Here is a 26,386-nt window from a genome sequence, read left to right on the forward strand (position 1 = left end):
GAACCTGGATGATCCTTAAGGCCCCTTCCAACCCAACCCATCCTATGGTTCTATGACTCGTCTTGGCCATTGCTGAGTAAATCTGTTACTAGCAGTACTACATGAAAGTCATGTTTTTCAGTCATTCTGGCTACCTACACAGATTTATATGGCAGGCACTTGCACTGCCATTCTCTTGGTCTTCATTATTTTGGAAGACTAGTTCTTTTGTCTTCCTGTGCTTTTAAAGCTCTGCGAATTATGATGCTGTAGGTTCTTCAAAGCAATTAGCTAACCCTCACACTCACCAAAACAAAGTAAAAACACCTTTAGTTGGAGCATCTAAAACACTTGAGGCAATCAGGCTAACTAGACATTCTGGGAAATACTGGCTGGAAGTTACTGGAGAGACTTAAAATGAGTTAAATTTGGAAGCATTTTGGAAGGTGCCTATGAAAGAAAGCAGAAATGTTCTTTCTCCCCCAAGGCAGCACAGCAAGGGTGGGGGCTCGAAGCACAGCAAGTTTCTTTCCATCCAGCCCCCATTTCTTTCATCTCTCTTTGACCTACACTGACAGCTGTGACAAAAAGTCACAGTGAAGCCTGCTGAACCGTAACTTCTGTGGAGTTTCAAGCTTGAAAGCTGCTGAAAAGCAGTTGTCCTGCACAAAGCTGCACAGAGAGTAACAGAGGCTTCCCTCACAGAGACCCTCTGCTTGGCAGCTGCAGCATGGGAGGGCAAAGGGGACAAGTGCAAGCACCAGCCCAGCATTCCCTGAGCCCCAGGATCCATTTCAGCGTTAGTGAAAGCCAAGGGGAATTAAAGCAAAAGGGGAATTAAAGCAGAAGAACTGCAGGAACACACATATGGTTCCAGCAACAGGCGATTAAAAAAAAGCGTAAGGTTTTCAAGCCCACTGACCAAAGAATCTGAAAGAAAGTACTGGGAGCTCCTGGAGTTTAGGGACAGCCTATGATGGGGCTTCAAGGAACAGAACTAGGCTCAGCTCCCCTTCCACCACTGGTAATGCTCCATTCCCAGTGCAGGGATTGGGGTTACTTCTCCCAATGACCCATGAAGAAGTGATGGCCCTGGACTGACCCCTATATTAAAAGCTACAGCCTTGTTCCCCTGAAGTAATTTTAGTTGAGCTTATTGTCATTCTCAGCCAGCACCAGAGAGTGACATTAGCCATATTAGCTTATTTGGAAGTGACTTAACATACACGCTTGCATGCTGAAGAGCGCACACATGCCGGGAGGAGCATTTAGATCATCTCCCTGAGGCATTTCACTCTGGTCTCCTGAAACCCCTGGACAGCACAGTTAAACTATGCAACTTTGCTGAGGGCAGATACAGCTTCCTGGGTGACACAAATATTTTGGCTAATGCACTTGGGAAGGCTGAGATTCTCCTTTCCACCAGCTTTGCTGTTGCCCCTTTTTTTAATTTTTTTTTTCCTTTGCTAGCATTGCAGTGTCGGATGAAATAGTAACATCCCACCCCCCTCCCACCCCCGCCCAAAAAAAGGAGAAAATTTGAAAAATTTGTCACATAGTTAGGAAAACTGCATATGCATGTTAAAGCAAGCTACAAACTACATTAGACACATCAAGTACAAAATTACCAGTTGAATCTCACCGTTATTGTTGAACAAGCCATCTCACTGTTCTGTGTGCTGGCAAACCACAGGCACCTAAGGCTGAAAATGATATTCCCTGCTGAGGCCAGCTCTATGGATTCAGGCCAACCCCATGCCAGGCAGCTCAGACTGAGGAAGACCACTCCCATCAGTGGACATTTAGGTACCAACACATTCCCACACATGCAATTGCTTTCCCCACTTGCCTATATTGTTTTTTGCATCATGCCTGCCTTGAAGCTGTAGCTTTTCCCTAGAGCACTTCATGTGGCTAGGTTTTATTTCACACCTTCAATGCCTATGCATGTTGGACCTGTACTGCAAGCACATGCACTGCTGCATATGTCCCCTCTGTGCTGTATTTGCAGACCATTAGCTCGAGTGGCTCCCAACCCAGGGAACATCATTGCCCAGCATTTCTACTGCAAAGCTGTGCAACTGCTACCTACAGGGACATAAGACTTCCTATAGCTGAACTCCGACCAGGCTAACCCACCTCGGCACAAAGAACAGACTCCATTATCTCCTTTGTAAAGCTCTGCTACAGTCATGAAAGCATCAAACTTTGTGAAAGCCTGCCTTCCATCCCAGGGGAGCCACCAGCAACTCTTCCTGACTTTATATTGGCTTTGGTAAGAGCATTGCAGACAAGAGCATCTTAGGTAAGAGCAGCTGTCAGATTCCTGTTTGGGACTATGAGGCAGCTGAAGTGCAGCTTAAAACCTAAGAGCTTTTAGCACCGAAACAGCAGGTGGGTTCTGTGCACCATCTGGGTTTGTTCCAAAAGTTGTGGCTTCCAGATGGACAAGCACAGCATCATGTGCTGGATGGTACAATGTGCTTTAGCACCACTAACCAAGCCCTGCCTGTATTGGGTTTGCATGACAAGGTTTTGGTAGCAGGGGGGCTACAGGGGTGGTTTCTGTGAGAAGTGCTAGAAGCTTCCCCTGTGCCCAGTAGAGCTGATTCCAGTTGGCTCCAAGATGGACCCACCATTGGCCAAGTCCAAGCCCAAAATCAAGAGAGGATGAGAATATTTCACCTTGAGTCAGTACTACTGAGTGACAGCCACCGCTGCAGAATACCCTTCCTCTGGTGCTGCACTCTGCATCAAGCTCACCACTATAATAGCCATGCATTGCAAACAGGAAGGTAAAGACCTGTTCCTAGAAACCTTTACTGATCTACAGATCCTCCCACAGATCCCAGAAAGCAATAAAGGAGGGGCTGAGATTCCAGTTCCGCCTCTAGCTGTTAGACTGGGCAGCAGCATCTCTACATGTAATGACATAAAACTTCACAGGTTTTGTGTACCCACAGTTTCCAGCTGTTGAACTTGTCAAGGTAGTGAAGCCAGGCCTAGGGTTCTTCCCAGTCTGGCTTCAAGATAAACATTTCTGAGCACCCCAGCCACTGGTACTTTTGGGGGGCCGAGTATGACAATAAGCTTGATCTATCTCTGTGGCTTAAACAGGTATTTTTCCTCTACAAGCACAGTAAGTTCCTCAAATCAGCAACATTGATGGTGTTTTCCACAGAGCAGGGATTAGGACTGTTTTCCAGGTGAAATTTTCCAGAGGAAAAAAAAATCTCCCTGCCTCTTTTTACATGGGTACATGAACACGAGAAGCTACTGAGAGACACAACAGAAACAGGTAAGGTAATGGAAGAAAATACACTGATGAGCACAGATCTTGAGCTCCTAAGTAACACAAGGTATTTATTAGCTTGCAGCTAAGAGCCACAAGTAGTTAACAGAAAAAAACACCCCTGTGAGTCACATAGGGGCATGTTATACTCAATCAAAATCAAAATCAAATCATCCATTTCCTGGAACACTACCACTACAAACTGAGAGGATGGAAGATGAAAAGGCTGGTGGGAGAATAAAGAAGGTCGAGAGCCTCTCAATTGGTTTCCTCTGGCTGCAGAGAACCGCCAGCAGGTCCTGAGGGCCACAGGGCTCCTGAGGTCACTTGGAGCCCCCACCAGAGCTTCCTAGGCCAGTGCCAGCACTGCCAGGATCCACCTGCACTCACTATCCAGCACCTTTCAAGAATCCATCTAATGTCTTCCAGAGGGGCTTCTGAGCTTGGTTTTGTTCTCACTGAGTCAAAGGGGAAAGGATTTGGGTCACTGTGAGCTTTTGTCAGAAAGGTTCCCTAAATTAGCTCCTCTATTTGAGATGAAAGGAAGAAAGAGGTCCATCTTTATTTTCCCCATTCACCCGCTGTAATTACTCCGTCTCATCCCTGTCTGCTATTCACTGGCTCTCAGCAAGGCCCCAGCAGCCAGGTCACAGGTCAGCATGGAGGACAAGCCTCTGTTTCCCTGAAAAGGATTGAAATGTCTGAAGTGCAGCTTCAGCAGCTTCCAGAAAATGCCCATTCCTTCTGAAAAAGCAGGTTTGGTGAACTGCATAGGCAGTGGCATGGCAAGGAGGCTCAGGGCCTGGAAATCACTGCTCCTGCACTTTGTTCTCTGGATGTCACTTGGTTTGTTCAGAGTCTCAGGAGGACAATTAATGTACCCCTAATACCTTCATCATGCACTGCTTTATTCTTCTGGATTACATAGCAAGGTATTTGCCTTGTGAAAGTTCATATCCACTCATCTGATTTCCCAGTGTCTTAAACTATTTTTAACTTAATGCATAATTTTGCTGCTGCTGCTGTTGTTAATGGTCATGGGGCAATTGTACTTTTCCCTCTAAGGCCTGGGAGAGGATCTTACATACACATTTCATATTAGCAATAAATGCAAAAATTGTCAGCTACGAGGGTAGGCTGAGAGAAGCAGATGTTGTCTCTCTTAGCAGCCCTTTTTTACAGGGAAGGCTGGCTCAAAGGGACTAACAAACAGTTGTTTTCCACGTCCAAAGGAGAAGAGAAAAAACCCACACTAAACCCAGTTTCTTTTTGACACAGTTTTAAACAGGTCAGCAGTAGGCAAGCAGTGAATGCCCATATACCTGATCTTACAAGGGAGGAGATTCCAAGGTCAGGACAGACAAGCCCAGGAGAAGTAGGTTCATCTTTTTCCCTGCCCTGTTCTGAAGGGGTAGGGGCCATTGGGGAAGAGGCAGAGTAGCTAGCTGGGGTCTTGAATGCCTTTGGACTGCCTCAGCATTAGCTGCCAAAGCTGATCTGCTGCTTCCCTGCTATGCTGCACAATATACCAAAAACATAATGAGGCAGGCTTCTATGAGAAATGTACCATTTACCTGGCTATGAGGGCAATGCTCACTCTGCAAAAGCCATACTGCAGATGCCAAAAATTCCTTTAATAACAGTTCAGTAGATTTTATCTTTTTCTCTTCATATTACAAGCCAGAGCTGGGCTTGGGTATTAGTGCATTAAAGTTAACACACATAGCATTCAGTCAACAGAGCTGGTAAGGAAAAAACACATAAGAGAGTTTGATTTTCCAAACTGAAGTTTAGTGCTGGAAGGTGCCAGATGACAGTGGAAATTCTCCAGAAACAATTTCCTCTTTGGAAAAGAAAAATCATCTTTTCTCCACTCTAGAAGCCATTAAACTATTTCACATACTGTTTACATACATTGTCTCTTTTTTCCAGATTGACTTTATTGAGGATTTCCATTACTTTCAGCGCTTTTCAATATTTCTAAATGCACTGTATAGCATGATAAATATGATATTGGACAAGAACGGAACTCTGATCAACTGCTTCAGACACAAATAGTTTAGTGATCATTCTTTCCATGACACGAATAAGTTACTGCACAATTGATTTTTCCCTTGTCTTTTTTCAATAGGCTCTACTGCATCTAACTCAGGGAGGTGAAGAAAGCACCTCTAAGAGGAAGACAGGAAGCAGGAAGAGAGATTTGAGATTTAAGTTGCACTGTCACTTGTGGTACACTGTTGTAGCTATGTCCTTTAACAGGAATAGTTTTCTGGTGAAGTTGTGCAGGGGCAGCCTGCTGATCTACCAGTTATCAAAACCATTCTGTTCATTTTAGTATTTTTCCCAAGAAGTCTTTGATCATAACTACACTTGTTCATCCCAGCCTAGAGAAATGTTACCTCCATCACTTACTTTGGGCACCATGTGACATATTCTAAGCTCATCTGGCCCATCACCAAGCCTGAAGCTTGCATGCTTTTCCACAGTCTTCGCCAAATCACTGTCTTTCCAATTCACCCTTTCCAATTTTTGCTTCCCCACTGGTATCACCAGCATTTACAGAAGTGTAAGAGGTTTCTCCCCAGCAGAGGCTGCTGTTTGCTGCATTCTTGTCTTCCAACATGAGCGATTTTTACCTTTCTCTTCTGCTGAGCAAAACAGCACAAAATCCAGGGTGCTCTCACACAGAACTTGTTTCTATTAGAGCTCTGACAGTCAATCAGAGTTCAGCTACTATCATGCCATCAGGCTGTACTGGAAGAAACATTTGTGCTGGCTGAGTGCAATCTAGAAGCATTTTAGGAACAGAGTGGCCATAACGCTGCCTCCCAGCTCCACCTTCCCTGACCCTGGCAAGGTACTGCAGCAGAGAAGAATTACCAATTCACTTCTCTTTGTTGCTTCCATTTTTAATGTAATGTTCAGAAAGCTATTGGTCTTCTGAGATGCTTATTATGAGCGGAGATAAGATTTAAAATTGAGCTGAGTCTCCATCGATTAAGACAGCGAATGTAAAAATAAACTGGTTTGAGCCAAATGTGATGTAAACAGCTTGTAGACAAACTGTAATTAGTTCCAACTGACTGATTGAAATTAATATAATCTCATGGATTCCATGGTAATATCCCTTCGATATATATGACCTACATATTCACATGCCATTTGGGATACACACTATATATGTTAGAATCATAGAGTCATAGAATAGTGAGGGTTGGAAAGGACCTTAAGATCATCTAGTTCCACCCCCCCTGCCATGAGCAGGGACATCCAAACTATTGTCTGTTCTGTGAAGAAAAACAGGGTTCTCAGCCCACTAAACCAAAATAAAAATAAACCCCACATATGTTACAGATTTGCTTTAAAAGGTTATTTAGGGCTCTTTGTTGGCTTTTCACCTGCAAAGGCTCAGACCCCCATTTCTAGGACAAGGCAGCAGAGTGAGCAGATATTTGCTGCAGAGCACTGAGAAGAATCCCAAGTTCTCTGGGAATAACACAATAAAAATGCATTTTCTTGGTCTTTTTCTTCTTCTGCCCCCCCTCAAAAAGAACTCATAGTACTAGTTTTATGCAATTAAAAGATATCCAAGACACACGAGGAGAGGGGAACCTCCACTTTTTAACAGACACTACTCTTATCCTGTTTAGGTAATATGATTTCCGCTTTGATATTTAATTAAGGATTTAAAGTTTCACATTCTGTAAGGTATTTTACAACACAGTGTTCTATTTATGCACATAAAAACCATTTTCAATTCAATATACTGTAAGACAAAAGCAGCAGTAATCTTGCAGACAGTTATTCCTCCAAACATAATGATGTTAACATGTCAATACAAGGTTTTTTCAGTTGCTAATTATAAGGCTGAGTGGTGAGCATATAAAAGTCTACAAATAAGCATAATAAAGTTTCCTTTGACAATTGTCCCTACTGCCGAATTTGATTCAAGGGAGGAAAGAGGGAAGGGAGCAGGAAAGAGACAGGCAGACAAACAAGCCCCACACTGCTTGTGTGAGCTTCATTTCTCTATTGGGTTTCCAGAGGAGCAACTCAAGTTTCACATCATCACCACCAAGCATTTTTTAATTTTAGGCAAAATCACATCATTGCAATTCCTCCTTACACTTGCAAAGGTGAATACCAGCTGGAACACAGGACTAAATCTGGCTGAATTTCTAAGAAGGACAAACCCCTGCAGAGGTAATAAACTGCACAGACTATGAGGACTGCTCACCCTGCGCTCAGGATCACTTACCTCTCCTCAGCCTACAGGTGACAGCCACCACAGACATGTCACAGGAAGAGCAGTTTAAGCACATTCCACAAACACATCTTCAGTGAGTTTTCCAGGCACAGAATACAATCCAGCTCAACTCCAAGAAGCCGAGAAGACAGAGATCACCTCTACCCATGTGCTGATTTGCTCCTGCTAGCTGAACTCGCTCCCATCTCCTCCTGAGCTTCCCCATTGCCCCTGATCCTAGTGCAATCCCCATGTGGAGATAAGAATCCTGTTTCCTCAGCCCAGATCACAGCTCAGTTCCAGCTGTGCTTTGGCAGCTGATAATGCTGTGTGCTTCAGGAAAGTGAAATGGTGGTGGAGGTGTGATGGGAAAATGCCAATAGAACAATAATGATGTGCAGTACATGAACCTTCCCAGTCTAAGGAGCTACAATCAGATAGCTACCCAGGTTTTCTTTGACTTCTATCTAGACAAATCTGTCATCTTAAGTCACTTCCACATGAATGGAATAAGAACAGAAATGTGTTTTCATTGTGTTAGAGCATTATATAATTGACAAACACACAGGCATCGCATGGCTGTAAATGACTTAGATTTGTAACTTATTTTCTCTTCATTAAGTGCCAGGTAAATACTCTTGTGAAATAAAATTCAGCTAATATTTAAGGTCACTGAAAATGCTTCATTCCTCCTGCAGTCATAACTTTACCAAAAGAAAAGCAGTTAGCTCTGTCAAATTGCCCAACAAGAGCCCATCAACTTTTGCCATGTTGTTGAGCCACTCTGCTATGCTCTCCTTATTGAAAAAGTATAGAGACTGTACTGCAAGCAATACAGAGTGATCCTGCAACTTCTGCTTTTATGAAAGCTTCTCTGCACTCTCTGACGACTCTCATATCATCTTCATGCTCTCAGAAAGTTTAAATGTCAGGGCTAATTAATTAAGATGGTTTCTCTTCTCTTATTAATCCCACAAATACTGAGAACCCATTCCCCTTTAATCAGAAGCAGCTGTGACCAACATGGTAGCAGAGACAGAAAAACCTTTCACTCCGAGGTACTTCCTATGACTGCATTTCTGAAATAACAATTAAAGTAACTGTTGCTGTAATTCCAGTAATAAGGTTAAAATGTGTCACTACAATTTCACTTTCCGAAACTCCATTCAAGTGAGTTGTATCTTTGATGACCTGCCGTGCACAATGTTACTCTAGAAATTGCTGCCTTCCGCATGTGAAGATACTTTGAGTGTCTACTTTTGCAGTAGACTCCACCTAGATACCAAAAATTTACTGAAGAACCGAGCCCTTGCCTTTTAACTGTATCACCATTGCTACCGTTCCTTTTTTTTTTACTGAAGTGCCTCTTATGTTACATCTTTGCTTTGCTTTCTAACGCATACAGCAAATAAAGTGGCCTGTTTTCCATTAGGAGATTATAATTCAGTTGCACTTATTTCTTAAAGGGAAATAGTATAGGAAGAAAAAATAAGCACTTAGTATTTGCATGCCCATTCAAAACTTAAAAAAACCCCAAAGCCATCAAATACATTTGGCTTGTTTATAAAATGACCATTTAAAAACCAGGGATAGCTAAACTACATTCATATTTGTCCTGGGTTCAGCTACAGCAGTCATTTTTTCTCCTTCTTAGTAGCTGGTGCAGTGCTGTGGTTTTGACTTTCAGTCTGGGAACAACGCTGATAACACCGATGTTTTTAGTTGTTGCTCAGTAATGTTTACTCTGACCAAGGACTTTCTCAGTCTCATGCTCTGCCAGAGAGGAGGGGAAGCCAGGAGGAAGCAGAGGCAGGACACCTGACCCAAACTGGCCAAAGGGGTATTCCATACCACAGCCCGTCATGCCCAGTATATAAACTGGGGGGAGTTACCCGGAAGACCCAGATCGCTGCTCGGGTCGGGCTGGGTATCGGTCGGCGGGGGGTGAGCGGTTGTGTCCTTTTCCCTTGTTATTCCTCTTATCATTATTATTGGTAGCAGTAGTGGTTTGTATTATACCTTAGTTACTGGAGAGCTGTTATCTCAACTCGTGGGAGTTACATTCCTTCGATTCTCCTCCCCATCCCTCCGGGAGCGGGGGGGAGGAAGGAAAAGGGGGGGAGTGAGCGAGCGGCTGCATGGTTCCAAGTTGCCGGCTGGGCTTAAACCACGACAATATTACTGAAATAGTTTTGATCACTGAGTTTACCTGTTCTAAGCTTGTTATTTACTGCAAATATCCATCATGGACTAGAACCTGAGAGCTGGCTTTCACCTGTAGAATGCAATGTGGGTAGTGACTAGCACCATTCTTCATGTTAATCAAGATCTGGAGTTTCACCAGCTCCGCACTGGAGCAGTTTTTATGCACCTGACTTCCCAAGCACTGGGCTACAGCTGATTTTCTGAATCCTCTCCTAATGTCTGAATGACTGTTTTTCACACTTTGGACAATTTCTTCAAAGTGGATTTACCCCCTGGGGTAGGAGTACGCAAGCTCCTGAGTCTATGAGGTACAGCTGAAGAGATGCTGGGTCAGCTCCATGTGAAGCTCATTCCACATGAAGAGTGAGACAAACAGGGCTTTGCTACAAGAGCAGGACAGAGCCTGAAATGAATCTTTATGACAATTCTTTATAGAGCTAATGACACCTTTTAGTTCAGTCTCCCTGACAAACCTCAATATGCATTTTGCTGTACTTACATAAATGCATTGAAATCACAGAATTCTTGGAAAAAACAAAATAAAACCAAAACATAAAAGGTACATTTTTATGAAGTACCTTCATTTTTTCTTCCACAGATATTCTAGTTAGTAGAAATAGCTGTTTGCTGGTATAATTTCCATCTGCTACATAATTACAGTTACGACCAACAAAACACAATGTTATGATTCAAAAATATATGTTGTTCTATGTTTGATTTACTAATCACATCTTGAAATGAGCTAACAATGGGTTTACAGCCACCCCCTACCCACAGACACAATCACTCCTCCCTTAAATGGGAATTATTACAGGATGCTTCTTACACTTAAGCAGAGCTTGAAAGTGCTGCTCAGAGTATGAAAGCCAGCACCCACTGATCTGTAAGTCTGTAAACATCATGTTACTCACATGGCATGATAATCAATTATTATCATGCATTATTATTGGAGCAGCTTTTGTAAAACCTGCAAAAATATATGAAGTCTGGTTGTCTTGTAATCCAAAAGGAAGATAAACATCTTAGACATATGGTCCTCACACACAGCCATCTTCCTGTAACAGCACCTGGTAACAATACTTTTGTCTTCATCATTGCAACATTTCCACTCATTTGGAAGTTGACCCTCTTTTAGCAGGAGGCTAGATCACATCACCTACAGAGATCTCAGCCTAAATAACTCTGCATTTTTTATAATTTACCCTATTGAAATGTTCTGCAAGTATTCTTCTTTTTATTAAAAGAAACAGGACATCCAAAAATTCAAACAAGTTCACAACTTTACACCACACAGTCACTGGAGTTATGAGGATACATAGCATGCATTTTACTGCATGGAGAATGTTTTGTATTTTTCTAATGATAGAATCATAGAATAGCTTGGGTTGGAAGGAACCTTCAAAGGTCATCGAGTCCAACACCCCTGTAATGAGCATATATTCAGTTTTCTTGTTGTTTACTGTATTTTTGTTCATGGTGTAATCTGTTCAGTTGCCAGTATTTGACAGTCAGCTACTAAAAATGTGGTAAAATTTTAAATATGCATTTATGTTTCAGTTGCTGAATCCCATTTTTACCTCAGAAGACTCACAATTGATCCTACATATCATTTTGGTTTATCAAACCAGTGGTTTTGAAAGCTGTTCCAACTAACACTTGTGCTTAAGTTACAACAGTTGCAAGAGGACTTCCTAATTTCTACCTGTGAAGGCTAACATTAAATCAGATTTAGATGATAAACTACATGAGCTCTAACAGAAGCCAATGTACAGAAGCCAATGTGCTGTCTTTTGCAGATGATTGGCCAGAAAGTATTTTACATCTATTTATATAAATTACTAAGTATGTTTGACCTCAGTGCAATGTTTTTAATAATGCAAAACTAAGTGAACCACAAGACATATTGATGTAATATTAAACACTGCATTTAAATTCACAGAAGCAGGATTGCTGACAACACAGTTCAAACTTGCAATTGTTTAACTGCAAGTTTTGAGACTGCATGCACTTCTGAGGAGGGAATTACTCAGATGCAGGCTGACTCTAGGATGCTCTGTCAGGATAAATTTTAGAAATAAAATGAAGTGAAACAAATCAGCAAAACCCAGATTCTGACACCTCTGACTGCTTGAAAACTTAAGCCAAACCTCTGTTATTGTATGTAGCAGAGTTCTGTGCAATTCAATAAATGGAAAATAATCCATTTTCTGTTATATTTAGTTAAAATATATTGTTTGTTACATAACAAATTTCAAGAATTGCCAAAGCACAGAAGTACAGGTACCATCTATGTGTCTCCACAAATCACTGACAGGACTAATACAAGTGTCTCTTATAAAGTCTTCCCAACGCTTCCCAACATGAGACTGTGTTTTACTGTACTTTGAGCTACCCAGTTTTGAGGTATGAACTGAATTTCCTACGTCAGGTGTCATTTGTACCTTACATATTGCTGTATGGAAAGGTTAATCCATAACAGCTCAATCACTCCACGGATAAGATCAAGGAATAGCATAGACTTCAGTGTAATACAGTTACCTAAAGAAGAAAAAGTTAAGGCTCAAAAGGCAGTATTATATTTAAATATCTGACCAAGAAAAATTGAAATTGAAGTCATTATTACAATTGTAAAGTCAAGCAGTCAGGTCGGGAAACACCAGAACTAGAGGCAAGTACCCACCAAAAGGTGCAGAAGACTGTGTGTACTATTTCACACAATACTCACAACAATGATGGTAGGTAACAGCAACATGGCTTTGGAAACATTGTTTCAAAATCTCCCATTGAAAAACACTAAGATAGGGGCTTCTAAGAAACTTACCAAAATGAAACTGGGGATATTCTCTACCAAATAAGTCTCTAGAAATTTCGGGATAGTCAGCTACTTAATACTAAACTTATGGTGGCCAGAGCAGAAATAAAGCAGCCACCCATGTCCCAAAAAACAAAAATAAAACCAAGTTTTTATCTATTTTATTTAGAAGTAAAATAAAACATGACATTTCATCTAGAAGCCACTGACATATGCTGTGGCAAAATCAAACACAGAAAGGTGGTTTTAGCTTTCAGATTCCTCTCAAATTCTTCCTCTTGCACTGGAGCTTTGGGCAAGCCCAGATACACCTGAGGACACATCCATTTAAGGCAGCTGCTGGAGTTCAAGCTTATCAGCAGATGGTGCTTCAAAGACATCATCTTCAACACTTTCTTCTATTGGCTTCATTTTTGTGGAAGTTCTCAGGTAGGGAGATGTCCGGCCTGGGCCTGCCACAGTTACAGAGAAATTACCAATTAATTTAACATACACCTGCTACATACACTTATTTAGTACACAGTCTGGTAATCCTGTCCTAGTTCCCTCCCGAATGGATTTTGTAAGCGAAGGTTTCTTTGTTATTTGACCACAGGTATCAAGAAATTCTAGATGTGGGACAGCCATGCTGCAATGAACCAGCAACATCTCCAAGGTTCGAACCCTGTGGCCAGGCACACGCACAGTATTCTCCACAGATTCAGTACAAATGAGGTGCCCAATGCCATGTCCCTGGTAATTGTTTTCTCACTGTTACTCACCCACTAATTCTCCACAAACGACACCATGAACAGCTGCCTGAAGTACAAAGGGTAAGTACACCTGCACACTTGCCTTGGCTGTGGAAGAATTCCTCAGTGTACTGGGCAAACCTCAGGTGGGTACATGATCACAGCCCTAACTGCCTTAAAAGCATGAAAATGTAAAACTTACAGAAAATATAGTACCCCCATAAAGAACCACAAAGAAAACAAGATTAACAGGTGAAGGCCACTTTTGACTGACAGTGATTTCATTGCTCCAAGGCAAGCTTTTAGAAAAGCAGCAACTCATAGGGCTTGCCAGAGCAAGGTGCACACCACAGCTGTTGCTGGTAAGACATTAAAAGGAGGTTTTATGCAAGTTACCACTGCAAACTACCTCTATTGTTGTTAAGTTTTCAGCATGAGGGTTAAACCGGAGAACTCCCTTGACACCAGCCAAGCAGGTTTATTTTCTATTGTTCACTCTGAAATTGCATACGTACTTGGACATCTTTTTCTCTCAGTACCTTCTTCTAGAGTTAAACCACCACAATGGCACAAGGTTGTAAACAGCTAGCGTATGATGACCAAAAAGATTAGGTACATCTTTGAAATACCATTTGAGAAGAAAAGAGCAAGAGGTAGTGGACCCGTCTGATTATTTGTATATAAGCTAAAAGTTCGGATTTTCTTGGAAAAAATACTGCTAGCCATAACATACTCCTATTGCAGGGCTATTCTTAAGACTTCAGAAAAAGTTCATCAGATATACAGTAAAGGAAGCCTATTTATGAAGGACTCCTTTGTGTTGCATGTGTTACATAAGGAGAACAAAATACAGCCATAGGCAAGACCAGTGGGTTATTGTATTACTGTATTTTTAAGTCACATCCACACAAACACTTTTTGGAATTAGCTTTTTAGAACTTCTTATGTTCAAAAAACATTAGTATTTTCTTTTGACATTCAAAAACTAACTGCCATGATAAGAGGTTACTCAAACACATTTTCAATTACTCTAATTGTTAAGCACTTCTTTTCACACAGATGGGTTTTTACAGCCTAAACAAGGGATGACTAGATCATTTAATTGTCTAAATCCAAGATTTGTGGGTGCGCTTGGATATAAAATTGACTTTTCTGGGAGACACCAACAAATTTCACTCAAAGGTGAAAGGATGTCTGAAAATACTGAGTTACAGTTGTTGTATTGGTCTGGGGTTTTTTAGATTTTTTATTAGTATAGTTTATTGCCATTTTTGAATTGTTTTCTCATGTTTAAAAGTGTTTAGTTCTCCCCAGAAGTAAGAAGCCACAAGCCTGTTCAACAGGATCCAATATAAGGTCTAATACTGTCAAGTTGTTTGGTTCAAAGTTACACTGTCATTTTCTCCAAACACAAAAAACTTGTCTACTGATGTCTCTATCCGGCATTGGACAAGTGTTCACAAGACTGAGTTAGACCTTGAACCCAGGCCTTCCATACACCTTCCACACACCTATCTCGAGGACTTGAGCCCAAATACCTATTAAAATGGCATTTCCCATGAAACCTAACCCTGCTTTTAACCACAAACTGGGTATAACATAAGGAACACACGTAATGGGATAATACCAATAAAAGCATTACTAAAGCTTAGAAGTTTGCAAATACAGATTCACAGATCAGCAGGTTTGAGCAATCTAAACCAAACAGCATAGATAAAGACTGTTTCACTACTAAGTATATGAATTACTATCGAGTAATAGAGTTATTGAATAGAAAACTAACACTGAAATGTTTCTTAAAGAACTGAAAGTCAGGTGAAGCTACCCTTTTAATCACGTTGAACTATTTCTGCTTGCTTCAAATTTTGGAAAAAGAGATACATCAATTTCGTTTACTAATAAATTGCAGACAGATGGATCACAGATATCAAGCACAAGTATCACATGATAAACAAACCTCACTTTAATACCTTTTTGAGGATGCTTGCTGAGTTAATGTGATGTTATCAACAGAAAACATCATGCTGCAAACGACTCACTCCATAAGCATTATAGAACTCTTGTTGGTTATTTCCTTAATATAAAAGCAAACAGTTAGTTGGGTTTCTTAGTTAATTAAATTCAAAACACAGCTTTGTTAGTAATTGTAGTTTGGGACCTACTAATCAGTATTTTTCACTGTTTCGGTACTAAACACTTTGTAAAAAGCTTTATATCAATTTCTTGAGAAAATGAGTCAAAGCTTATTGTTTGTAGCACAGATAAAAGCATCATTTAAAAAGTCTGGATTACGCAAAAGAATATAAATGCTCAAATTTCTAAGAATATGGAAATTAGGAGAATAAAATCTATTTGTATTTTAGTAGTCAAATATCATATTTGTAATGGGAAGCTTTTATGCACACAACAATTGATCCCCTAGCAATGACAAGATAGTATTCCTGTACCGATAGGTTTCTCTTATTAATTTCTTCTAAATAAAAAAAAAAAAGTTTGTAATTTCCATATGTTCCTCACTAAGACTTCTGGGGGTTTTGGATTTTGCTTGTTTTTAAATAAAGAAATGTCTGATTGCAGAAGGAGGATACAGGGACAGTAAGCCTCAACATATACCTCATACTGAATCTTAGAAAACAGACCAAAGTTGAAAACGCAACAGTGGTAAGGTAAATGGCAGCTTTTTGTTCAGTTTTCCCTGTGATCTGAGAAAAAGTGTGAAAAAATGGCTGCAATCCACATTGAATACAAATCTATAAGCAGAGCTCACCTTGGTAGCAAACCCATCATTGGCAGTGACGGTACCCAGGAATAACTAACAAGCTATCTTGGCAAAAAAAGAGATCTCACAGTTTAGTGAGATAAATAACCTTTCACCAAGAATTATCAACGTTTTACAGAAGTCAGAAATCTTCCATTAATCAAAACGCAAAGAAGAAATAAATGACAATATTTCCTGGGGTGTATGATACACTGCTTGTATAAATAACTCCTTTGCCTCCTCAAAAGGAAGGGAACCATTGGACTTGAAAGGCTGCCGCACCTATTGTTGCCAGTGGGGCGATATCAATGGCAGTATCAACTACACCAGCTGCTGTTGGACCAAGCAATTTCAGAACATAAAAGACATTTAAACCCCTCTTTGGGGAAAATACTTCCCATACATAAGAAAATATGGTACACAAACCAAGGAAAAGTAAACAGAGAAAAATATATTTATCAAGTATGTGCTAAGCATGGATGCATCTTAGAAATTAATGAAATTACATCTGAACATGTCATGCATTTAGATTACTTTTCCCAAAGCTGAAATACTGGTGTAAGCGTTTTGCTGCTAAGCCTGAAAGAGAATTTTAACTAATTGCACGAACACAGTTTTACAATTTCTTTCAGGCTTCTGAGTGTTCACATTTGTCCAAGGGCTCTCTACACAAAGGAGTGGCTTCAATTTCATGAAGCTTTGCCGTGGAACAGGTGAAAAGCCAGTCAAGAGCCTACAGGTAAAGATCAGAGAACAGACCGACATGGGAGACTTCATAGTGGATATCCGCTACAGGCTGCCTGATCAAGTAGAGCAAGTAGATGGAAGCCTTCTTTAGACAACTGGATGAAGCCTCATGATCGCAGGCCTTGGTACTCATGGGGAACTTTAACCACCCCAGTATGTGGTGGAAAGGCATCAGAGCTGGGATCAAGCAGTCCAGGAGATTTCTGGAGAGCGTAGCAGACAGTTTCTTCACACAAGTGACCGATGAGCCAACTAGGGAAGTTGCTCTGCTGGACCTGTCACTGACGAACAAGGAAGAACTCATCAGGGAGCTGAAGGCTGATGGCTGCAGTGTCCAGGAGCTGGTGGAGTTTAAGATACTGAGAAGTGTGTAAGACAAATAGCAGAGTTACAACCCTTGACCTGAGGATGGGGGACTATGGCTTGCTCCAGGTTTTACTTGGCAGGAACCCATGGGACATGGTCTTCAAGGGCAAAGGGACCTGAGGACAGATGGTTTAACTCCAAGGACACCTTCCTCAAAACACAAAGACAGTCCATGCCAGTGTATAGAAAGTTGAGCAAGCGTGGTAAAAGGCTGGCATAGATGAAGGATGGCATAGATCAACAAGAAAGTCCTGACAGAGCTCTAACACACACACACACACGCACACACACAAAGTGAAAGCAGGGATGAGCTGCTTGGGGGAGTACAGAAATATGGCCCAAGCATGCAAGGATGGAATTAGGAAAGCCAAAGCTCGGCAGGACCTGGATCTAGTAAAGGGCAACAAGAAGGGCTTCTGCAAATACACTGGCAACAAAAGGAGGACCATGGAAAGAGAGACCATGGCTCAGTGGGGCACAGGGCCTAGGGACATGGAAAAGGCTGAGATATTCAATATCTTTTTTGCTTCAATTTTTACTTTACAGGTTTGTTTTGAAGCCTCCTAGGTCTCTGAGTCCAGTGGCAGAGACTGTGAGAGTGATACCTGACTTACTGAAAAGCTGGACTGAGTTAAGAAGCACTTAAAGTCAATAGGGCATACACAAGACTGGAACAACAAGGGCTGCATCCAAGGTGCTGCGGGTTGGCTGATGCAATTGCAAGACCCCTCTCTATCATCTTGGAAAGTTCGTGGCAGTGAGGGGAGAGAAAAAAAGGCCAATGTCATGGCCATGTTCAAGAAGAGCAAGGAGAAGCACCCAGGAAACTGTACCCAGGCCTATCAGCTTAACCTCAGTCGCCAGGAAGATCATGGAGCCTGTCTCCCTGGAAGCCATGTCCAAGCACATGAAGGATGGGAAAGTGACTGGGAACAGCCAGCATGGATGTACCATGGGCAGATTGTGCCTGACCAGTCTGACCGCATTCTGTGGTGAGATGACAAGCTCTGTGAAGCATGACCCTCCACAGCCTGACACAAAACTCTTTAACCACATGAGTGAGAAATTGACTTAATACACAGATTGCAGCTTGGGTGAAAAATTCACTGGACTGCTGAGTTCAGGGGATGGTGAACAGCAGTAGAAAACCCTGGTGGCAGTTGGTTACCAGCAGTATCCCTTGAGGGTCAATACCAAGGCTTAAAATGTTCAATATATTGGACCTGGATGATGGGATGGAATACACAGACAACAGCCAAATAGTGTGAGAAACTGCTGACAGGCCAGAGGGTAGGGTGGCTGGTCAGAACATGCCTTCAGATGCTGGAGAAAAGAACTGACAGAAATCACATGAAGTTCAACAAAGCCAAACTGCTGCACCTGAGACACAGCAGACCTACAAAGCAGTACAGCCTGAGCATCAACTGGATGAAAAGCAGCTTTGCAGAAACAGACCCGGGAGTCTGCGTGGAATATGAGCCAGCAGACTGCCCTTGCAGTGAAGAGGCCATCCATATATTGGGCCATAGTAGCAAGAGCACGGCCTGCAGGTCAATTTAAAAGATTAATCCCCTCTATTTGGCACTTGTGAGACAGGATCTGGAGTGCTGTGTCCAGTTTTGGGCTTCCCCATACAAGAAAGGTATGAACATATTGGAGCGAGTGCAGTGGAGAGCAACCAAATGGTCAAAGCCTGGAGCACATGACGTACATGGAGAGGCTGCAGGAACTGTGTGAGTTCAGCCTTATAAACAGAAGGCTCTTAGGGGATCTTACTGTTGTCTTCGGCTATGTAATGGAAGGGCATACAGAAGACAGAGCCAGACACTTCTTGGAGGCATGCACTAAAGAACAGAGGACAACAGTCATGAGTCGTAATAGGGGAAATCTTTTTCACAAAGAGTGATAAAGCCCTGGAACAGGTTGGCCAGAAAGCTGTGAAATCTTCCACCTTAGAAATATTCGAAGCTTGACTGGACATGGCCCTGAGCAACCTGCTCTAGCTAACCCTGCTTTGAACATGGGTTCAAACCTCAACTGTTCTGTGATTCTAAATGTCCTTTCAGGGAACAGAGGAGAAATACAGAAAACACCACTGCAACTTTCAGCAAACTGTATCCTATATGTCACCCTTGACATTCTAGCAGGGTAAACAGTATCAGGGCTTTTGCTTCCATCTATCTGGGCATGCAGTCTATACCAGTGTTAAGGAGTGAAAACAGATGGGCCCTCCAAGTCTGAAGGACTTCGTGGATAAGAACTGTGAGGAACACAATGGAAAAGAGATAATTAAATTGGAAAGTCCAAATACTTTAAAACACTTTATCTTCTTAGTAGAGAGTTTAATCGTAATAGATAACTGGCAGTGATTTTCTTCTTTTGAATTCTAATTATTAAAGAATATTATTTCCCAAATCAAAATAAACAATCCTATATGATCTTTTTAAATCCAGTTAAACTAACTGCTTGCGTCAAGTGACAAAATTGAGCATCTTCTGGGATTTCTTTTCCAAAAGCTGCTTTTAGAGTTCAGGTTACTGTTGAAGTTTAGATTCAGGGGAATTAAAAATAAACAACAGCAAAAGCTACAAAGAATTATTCAGAAAGTTCTATAAAAGAATAAATTGCAAGAGTGGAAGCAAAAAGGTCAAACATAGTTTCTCCCCTCACTTTAGCTGTTCCCTACTATTCCTATCATAGAAAAACCAGGAGAGGAGAGCCTGGCAGGTTATTTGGAGATTTTCCAGGTGGCATCAAAATATTGGTTGTATACCACATTTCTCCAGACTCTGCCAATACCAACTATCTCAGGAGGAAACACAAAGTGCCAAATTGTTGAGGGCAAATGTTTTGGGTAATTTCTACAAGCATCAGTCACAGACCAAAGGAGATACTTCTGTGACAGGCACTGTACATTCACAGTTCCACACCACTGACATAAACATTCCATATTACATCTACACATTAAAATTATGCCAAAAATTATTACGATACATGTTGGGGTTTTTGCCAGTATCTACATGAGGTAGCTTCAGTTAATATACAAAGCTGTACGCATCTTACGAATTCCCTACAGTTAGGTCCCTCCACTTAGCTGATGTGCAGAAGCATTCAAAAAGCTACAGTCTGCTCCCACTGAAGGCAACAAGAGTTCTGCAATCATCTCTAATGATCAACCAAGCTGTGTTCAAAACTGGCACAAACTATTCTGAGCACTCACGAAGAGAGGATGCAGAGGAAGTCCCGCGAAGAAACATTTGCAAGCCGTCCTCACTGTCACTGGTACTGGCCATACTGTTTCTCATCTGCATCACAGAGAGCTGTGAGCAAAGACTTGGCTGTCGATCAATCCTTTTTGAAGCCTAAAAAAATTGTAAACAATTATAATTTTAAAAAAAGGTATCAGGTAAATTAAAATAAAAGTTATAAACATTTCCACTGTAGTAGATGCTCTGGTTTCAGCTATAACTATTCGTGGATCAAGAAACTGGTTAAAGCAGAAGATTCTATGCAGTGTATATTGATTTAAATGAAAATAGAAGATACTGGTAATATATTGGAACTAGAACATTGACAAGCGTGAAACCTCAGATTAATTATTCAATTTTAATTCTGTCTTGCGCTGCACTTTTCATGTATTTTCCTACAGAAAGTTAGATTTTTATTATTTGGTAATTCATTATTTAGGTATGATGCTCTGCAATTACATACAGCCTTTAAGATGATCCTGGTCCTCCTTGAGAAACAAATCAGCATGCTATATAGAGAGTTTAGCAATTTATATCTTAACTGCAATTTGTTCACTCTCCTGGCTTTTCATTTCATCATGTCATTCCTTCCTAGTAGATGATCACTTGGCTCTTGATTTTACCAAAGACAGATTAAATGCATCACATGAACATTATCCTCTGCTGGTCAAATGGTCTCAGGAGCTTCCATTTGCTTTGAGTAGTCTTTCTGAGAAGTCTTCTACTATAATATTTATATGGAACCATACATTGTACCCTGGTAAGTATTACTGAAAGTCAGAATGCTATTTTAGGTATGTGAAAGGCAGTAATGAAAGACAAGAGCATAATGGATAACTCCACTTTACTGAATTTTAAAAGTCAGGAATTGGCATCCTATTTCACATGGAGAGGAATGACTATTTTCCCAACAGAAGTGAAAATCTCCTTAGATAGGATAAAATCACAAGGTTCCTTACAAATAAATGGATACTTTTCCATTTTCCCACACAATGAATTTATATTCTTCTTACTATCATCTTGATTATGAACAATCTATACTGAATCTTAGTTGTTCTCTTGCATGTCCCCTGTGTACAGGAGTCAACCACAAAATTTTCTATTGAGATTGTTAGGAGTTAAAAAGCATTAAAGACACCAGTAGCATGTATAACTGACAATGAAGCCTGTGAGAAGTGACATGTGCATAGAGTGCTGGCAATGGGGAAATGAAGGAGAATCCGTCCTGCATTATGCAGGAAGGGCTTGTGCAACAGGATTTTCATTTGAGGAGGAATACAAAGATACTACAGATTTCCCAAATGCTCACTCTTAATTTGTGTAACACTCATTTTCAAAAATTACTGTGATAAAGCAGTTACAATAATCTTAAATTCATGTGACTACTGTCATGAAAAATAAAGACTTGTAAATTCACTTTACAGAAATAACTATTTAACATATATATATAATTATGGGCAGTCTGATGAGATGGATTTTTGCTCTGAGCTAGTGTGAGTTAAATCAATACAGACAGAATATGAAAATACTGTATTACAAAATTATAAAGCTTTTCATAAATAATAGTGAAAGTTTTTCAAATAAATTATACATGAGAATCCTACAGCCACTACATAAATAATAATAAAAAACCCAAGCAAAACCACCATCAGCCGAGTTACCATTCAAATCTTGAAAAGTCATGTAATTAAGTAAAAAGATAAAATGAAAGCAAACCAAGATAACTGATATATCCATGACTACACCCAGACCACTTACTGTGACACCTAAAACACACTCCCTCTACATGCGAAGAAGAATGAGTTATATTCAGACCACTGAATATTTTATATGTCCTTATTATATCTTAAATGTATATATTTATATGTATTGTATAATATGCATTTATATTTATTATACTATAGTTATCGTTTATCACCTTATATGTATTTATCTACGTTTTTATATTTATATGTATTTCATGCATCCTTCCACTAACTACATCATATCAACCTACTGTTGATATGCAAGCAAATTCTTGAAGAAAAAAATCCCCAAAGCTTCTTTCTACAAAGGCATCCATTTGCTAATGAGAAAGGATATCCAGGGTGAAGCACCTTTTTAGCTGCTGGCCATCATGTCTCCTAGTTGGCTAGAAATATTTGCACCAGCCAGTCAGTTCTGAATCTCAGTTATTCATCTTTCTTGCACATAAGTGTGCTAACTTTAACCAATATTGCTGCTGACAGAAACGTTGCACTCATGCTTTGGCACTAAAAGGCAACAAGTGTGAATTCGGCAGCTGATTCAGCAGTGAATTTTCAGTAGCAGGTTAAAAAAAGGTGCTTTCAGAGGATCTAAAATTGAAGTAACAATAAATTCATGTATAGGAGGAAAATTCCCAAACAAAACTTCAGTTGCTTACCTTGTCATTTAAGGTTGGGTCATTCAATGAATAGAGTTTATTTGTAATATCTTTGCCAATAAGATACTTAAAGATCTCATAAAGAAATGGCTCACATTCCAGAAAATAAGTCAGCCTTTCCCTGGACCAGCACAGAAACTTGCAGTTATCGTCTGCAATAATGGTGACCTGAGAAAATACATGCTCAGAATTAACACGTTCAAAAATGTTTTAAAATTAGCATATTTAAACATGCTTTAAAATACGTGATCCCATTTTATTTGTGCCTCCAGTTAAAATAACTCTTCAAGCATAAAGCTTTTTGGTATTCCTTAGAACATGATATTATATTTGTAAATGTAAAACATCTCAGATATTTATTACCATCATATTTTTAACTGATAAGCATGGCCAGTTTATTTTTCAGAAAACCTGGGGGGATATAACAGGAGAAAATCTCTCATAAATGTAAAAGCATTTATGTTAGAGAATATTTACATATAAAGTCAGTCCTACAGTGATGACACTACTTACATCCCAATAAGCCTGTATGTTGCTTCATTCTATTTTACATTGCTGTCACCAAACAGGAGTAACTGGTATAATCCAAAGGTCTCCATCAGAGAGTTTTTAGTGATTTAAAAAACATCTTTTCATCTTTCTCTCTTCATTGTCAGCCCTGCTGATCCCACAAGTACCACCTTCTAGCAGTTGAGCTAAGGCTCCGTTTGCTCAGTTACTGACAATTCAGCTGCTGATAGTTACAGAGGAGCTTCTACCCTCTGCAGGGAGGCTGGACCCACCAGGTTCATCCCCCTGTGCTGGTGGAGGACAACGGCACATGGTAACCTGCACCACTTGGTGATACCCAAGAGCATGTTTTGCAATGGGAAGAGTCACCTACAAATAAATTCAATGCTCTCTGCTATGACAAGCTAATGTAACCTCAGAAAAAAAAAATATATAAAGACTAAGAAATAATGGGAAATGTATCCATGGATTTTAACTTCGTGGTCTGTAATATAAGCACACTGGCTGAGGAAGAATTCGCCAGCATTGCCAGCAGATGGGGTCCTTGAGGCTGAATCTGCGTCCTTTTGCAATAGCAACACTGAAAGTGTTTATATAGTAGTAACAAGCAGAACTCAGACTGAAGGATGTACACCACACTAGATTATAATAATGTCTGAGGCAGAAGTTCAGGCATGAGCCTTTTCCCTTCACAGGGATCAGTTTGTATCCCGTTGCTTACAAGAGAAACAGGCTGTGCCAAGAGGACGCCTCATTGCTTCAAAATGAGTATGTCTGGACAATTCTCCCTCCCTGGCATTAAGTCTAATATCTGACTGGAATATATGACATCAATCACTGATTTTAGACTCTACATTGCTCTCCCTCCCCTTCTGCCAGGGTGCCAGGGTGGATCTACCCAGTCAGCAATAGTCTGGTCATTATTACACATACCCAGTTCAAAAACATAATTGTAAGAGGTAGCAAAACAGCCATTTCAGTACTATGGGAAAAAACTTCTTTAGTAGTGTTTTTCCCCCCACAACCTACAGTATAATATATCCTAATTACACTGCTAGAGACGTATACCCTTACTGTTCCCCGTATGGATATTTTTATTCAAAATAGTGTGATCTCTTTCAGCTATGTTACTTTAACAACTTTCAAAAGGACATAATCATTAATATGTTTAGATAAATACCAATTTCAAAGTACTAATGCCTGAATTTTTAGTCCTTCATTTTAGTAACACCAAATATTACAATAATTATTTTTCTTTTCTGCTTTTGAACCAGTGATGAGACTGCTTACATCATCTTTTTGCAGTAAAGCTCGCTCTTATATTATTTGCCCCAAATAATCTCTTAACACAAAATAAACTTTGAAAGAGTAAAAGAGAACAGAACACCAAAAATCACACTGGTCAGCAAACACCATCGTAATACTGTTTTGCAGCATTTAATTTTAAAAATTATTCTTGATATAATTTATCACAAAATACCAGTACTAGAAAGCTAGCAAAATTATGCCAGTCAAATAGTTGATCAAATTTATACTTCATTCTTAATTATCTCATCAGCTTATAACCAGTGACATTTAAACCAAAGTGTACCTGGAATTTCTCACCCCGGTTCATCTGCGTTGATCGAAATTCAGGAGAATCTATAAAGGCACAGGGGTAAATATTATGCAGAAAATGCCCTCGATAAGACACCTTCATTCTGGAAATAAAAATGTATGAAACATTTTAAAGTCATGGAAATTGATTCACTTGGTCTAAATTTGTGTATGATTATTTACGATGGTAAAAGAGTCAGTAACAGGCAAAAATATGTTCATCTTCTGGAATATCAGCCCCACAGCTACTGTTTTCTGCCTAAACCTCCACCAATTCCAAGCAGAACCAACTGCCAGCCAGTTCAAGTTGCTCAACATGGTGCATATCCTCAGAACATTGCTATTCAAAATGAAAGAGACCTGCAGCGTTTTGCTATCGAGCCAGACCAGAATCAGGCTTCCTTTAGGTAACTAGCTTTACAGTAATGAGCAGCTGATCACTTCAAAAGAAAAACTATGAAGCCTGACACCACTGCTGCTATCAACAGGAATTGGTTAAAATACTGGCCAGATCCTAGCAAAAGCTTCAAAATTACTGCCTGGCCACAGGCAGTTATTTTACCCTTTTGCACCTGGGTCCTGTCAGCCTCTAGGTAGTGCACCTGCCCCTCTCTGCTTACACATACATGTCCAATGAATCAATTCCAATAGGCCTGTTGTTTTTAAATCTACTGGAAGGATATTTTTTCCTTTTCTCATGCACAATATTTTTTAACCTTGAAACCTGAGAATGCACTGAGAAGGTGAATTGGATATCTAAGACTGGCACAGATCTCTTGCTTGTTTTGGAATACACTGCCTTTGGTATTACACAAATATAATTCCCACTAAAATCCATGCAGCTGCACACACAAATGGAGATATACTATGCTGCCAGTAAGAGACGTCACTGTCATTTGAAAACAGTGTCACAAAATAGTCTATACCTACAGACTATTTGGCTATAGACCATCATGCACTAAAACTAATGACACTTAAAAAGCTAACAAACCCCCCAATAACTTTCTAATCTATTCAACACAAAGCATAAGACTGTCCCCAAGCTTTGTAGAACCTACTTCCCCTTCAGCAGGATGCTTAGCCTATCATCAACTGATGTTTTATCTTCTGCAGCATAGGCTTGACCTGTCTTTAAAGTCTGAATGTTGCAGAACTGTCCAGTTAGTCTTTGGAAGAGCTCTGGAGGCACATGGAGAGGTTCAAACATTCTCTTGTAGAGGCTGCTAAGCTCCTTCTCTATCTTGATCTAGAATGCAAAATTAAAAGACAACAACAAACACAAATGCATTAGTTAAAAAGGGTAAGACTGCATGCATGCTTTAGTTGCTATGTTTGAGGAACAGTCTTTGTTATGTTTAGACAAGGGAAGAAGTGGTAAAATGTGACATCTATCCACAAACACTGCCTATGACAGCGTGACCAAAACCTTATCTAAAATTAGCCAGGCTGGCACGCTGGTGCTTTAAAATGCTGTTCCATCCAAGTGGCG

At 40.3% G+C, this 26,386-nt stretch overlaps 1 protein-coding gene across 1 annotated transcript; it reads right to left on the bottom strand.

Moving 5' to 3' along the window:
- Window positions 1–12,684: 12,684 nt before the first annotated feature.
- On the bottom strand, window positions 12,685–26,143 carry BVES (blood vessel epicardial substance; the record flags this gene model as incomplete). Its single annotated transcript, XM_010024511.1, has 5 exons — window positions 12,685–12,989; window positions 20,360–20,501; window positions 22,792–22,959; window positions 24,893–25,001; window positions 25,956–26,143. Coding segments are annotated over 5 exons (732 nt in total), but the record flags the coding sequence as incomplete, so codon positions are not given.
- Between the last annotated feature and the right edge of the window lie 243 nt (window positions 26,144–26,386).

This window comes from Nestor notabilis, unplaced genomic scaffold (genome assembly GCF_000696875.1).
Source record: "Nestor notabilis isolate BGI_N333 unplaced genomic scaffold, ASM69687v1 scaffold19211, whole genome shotgun sequence".
In the NCBI taxonomy this organism is placed as follows: Eukaryota; Metazoa; Chordata; class Aves; order Psittaciformes; family Psittacidae; genus Nestor; species Nestor notabilis.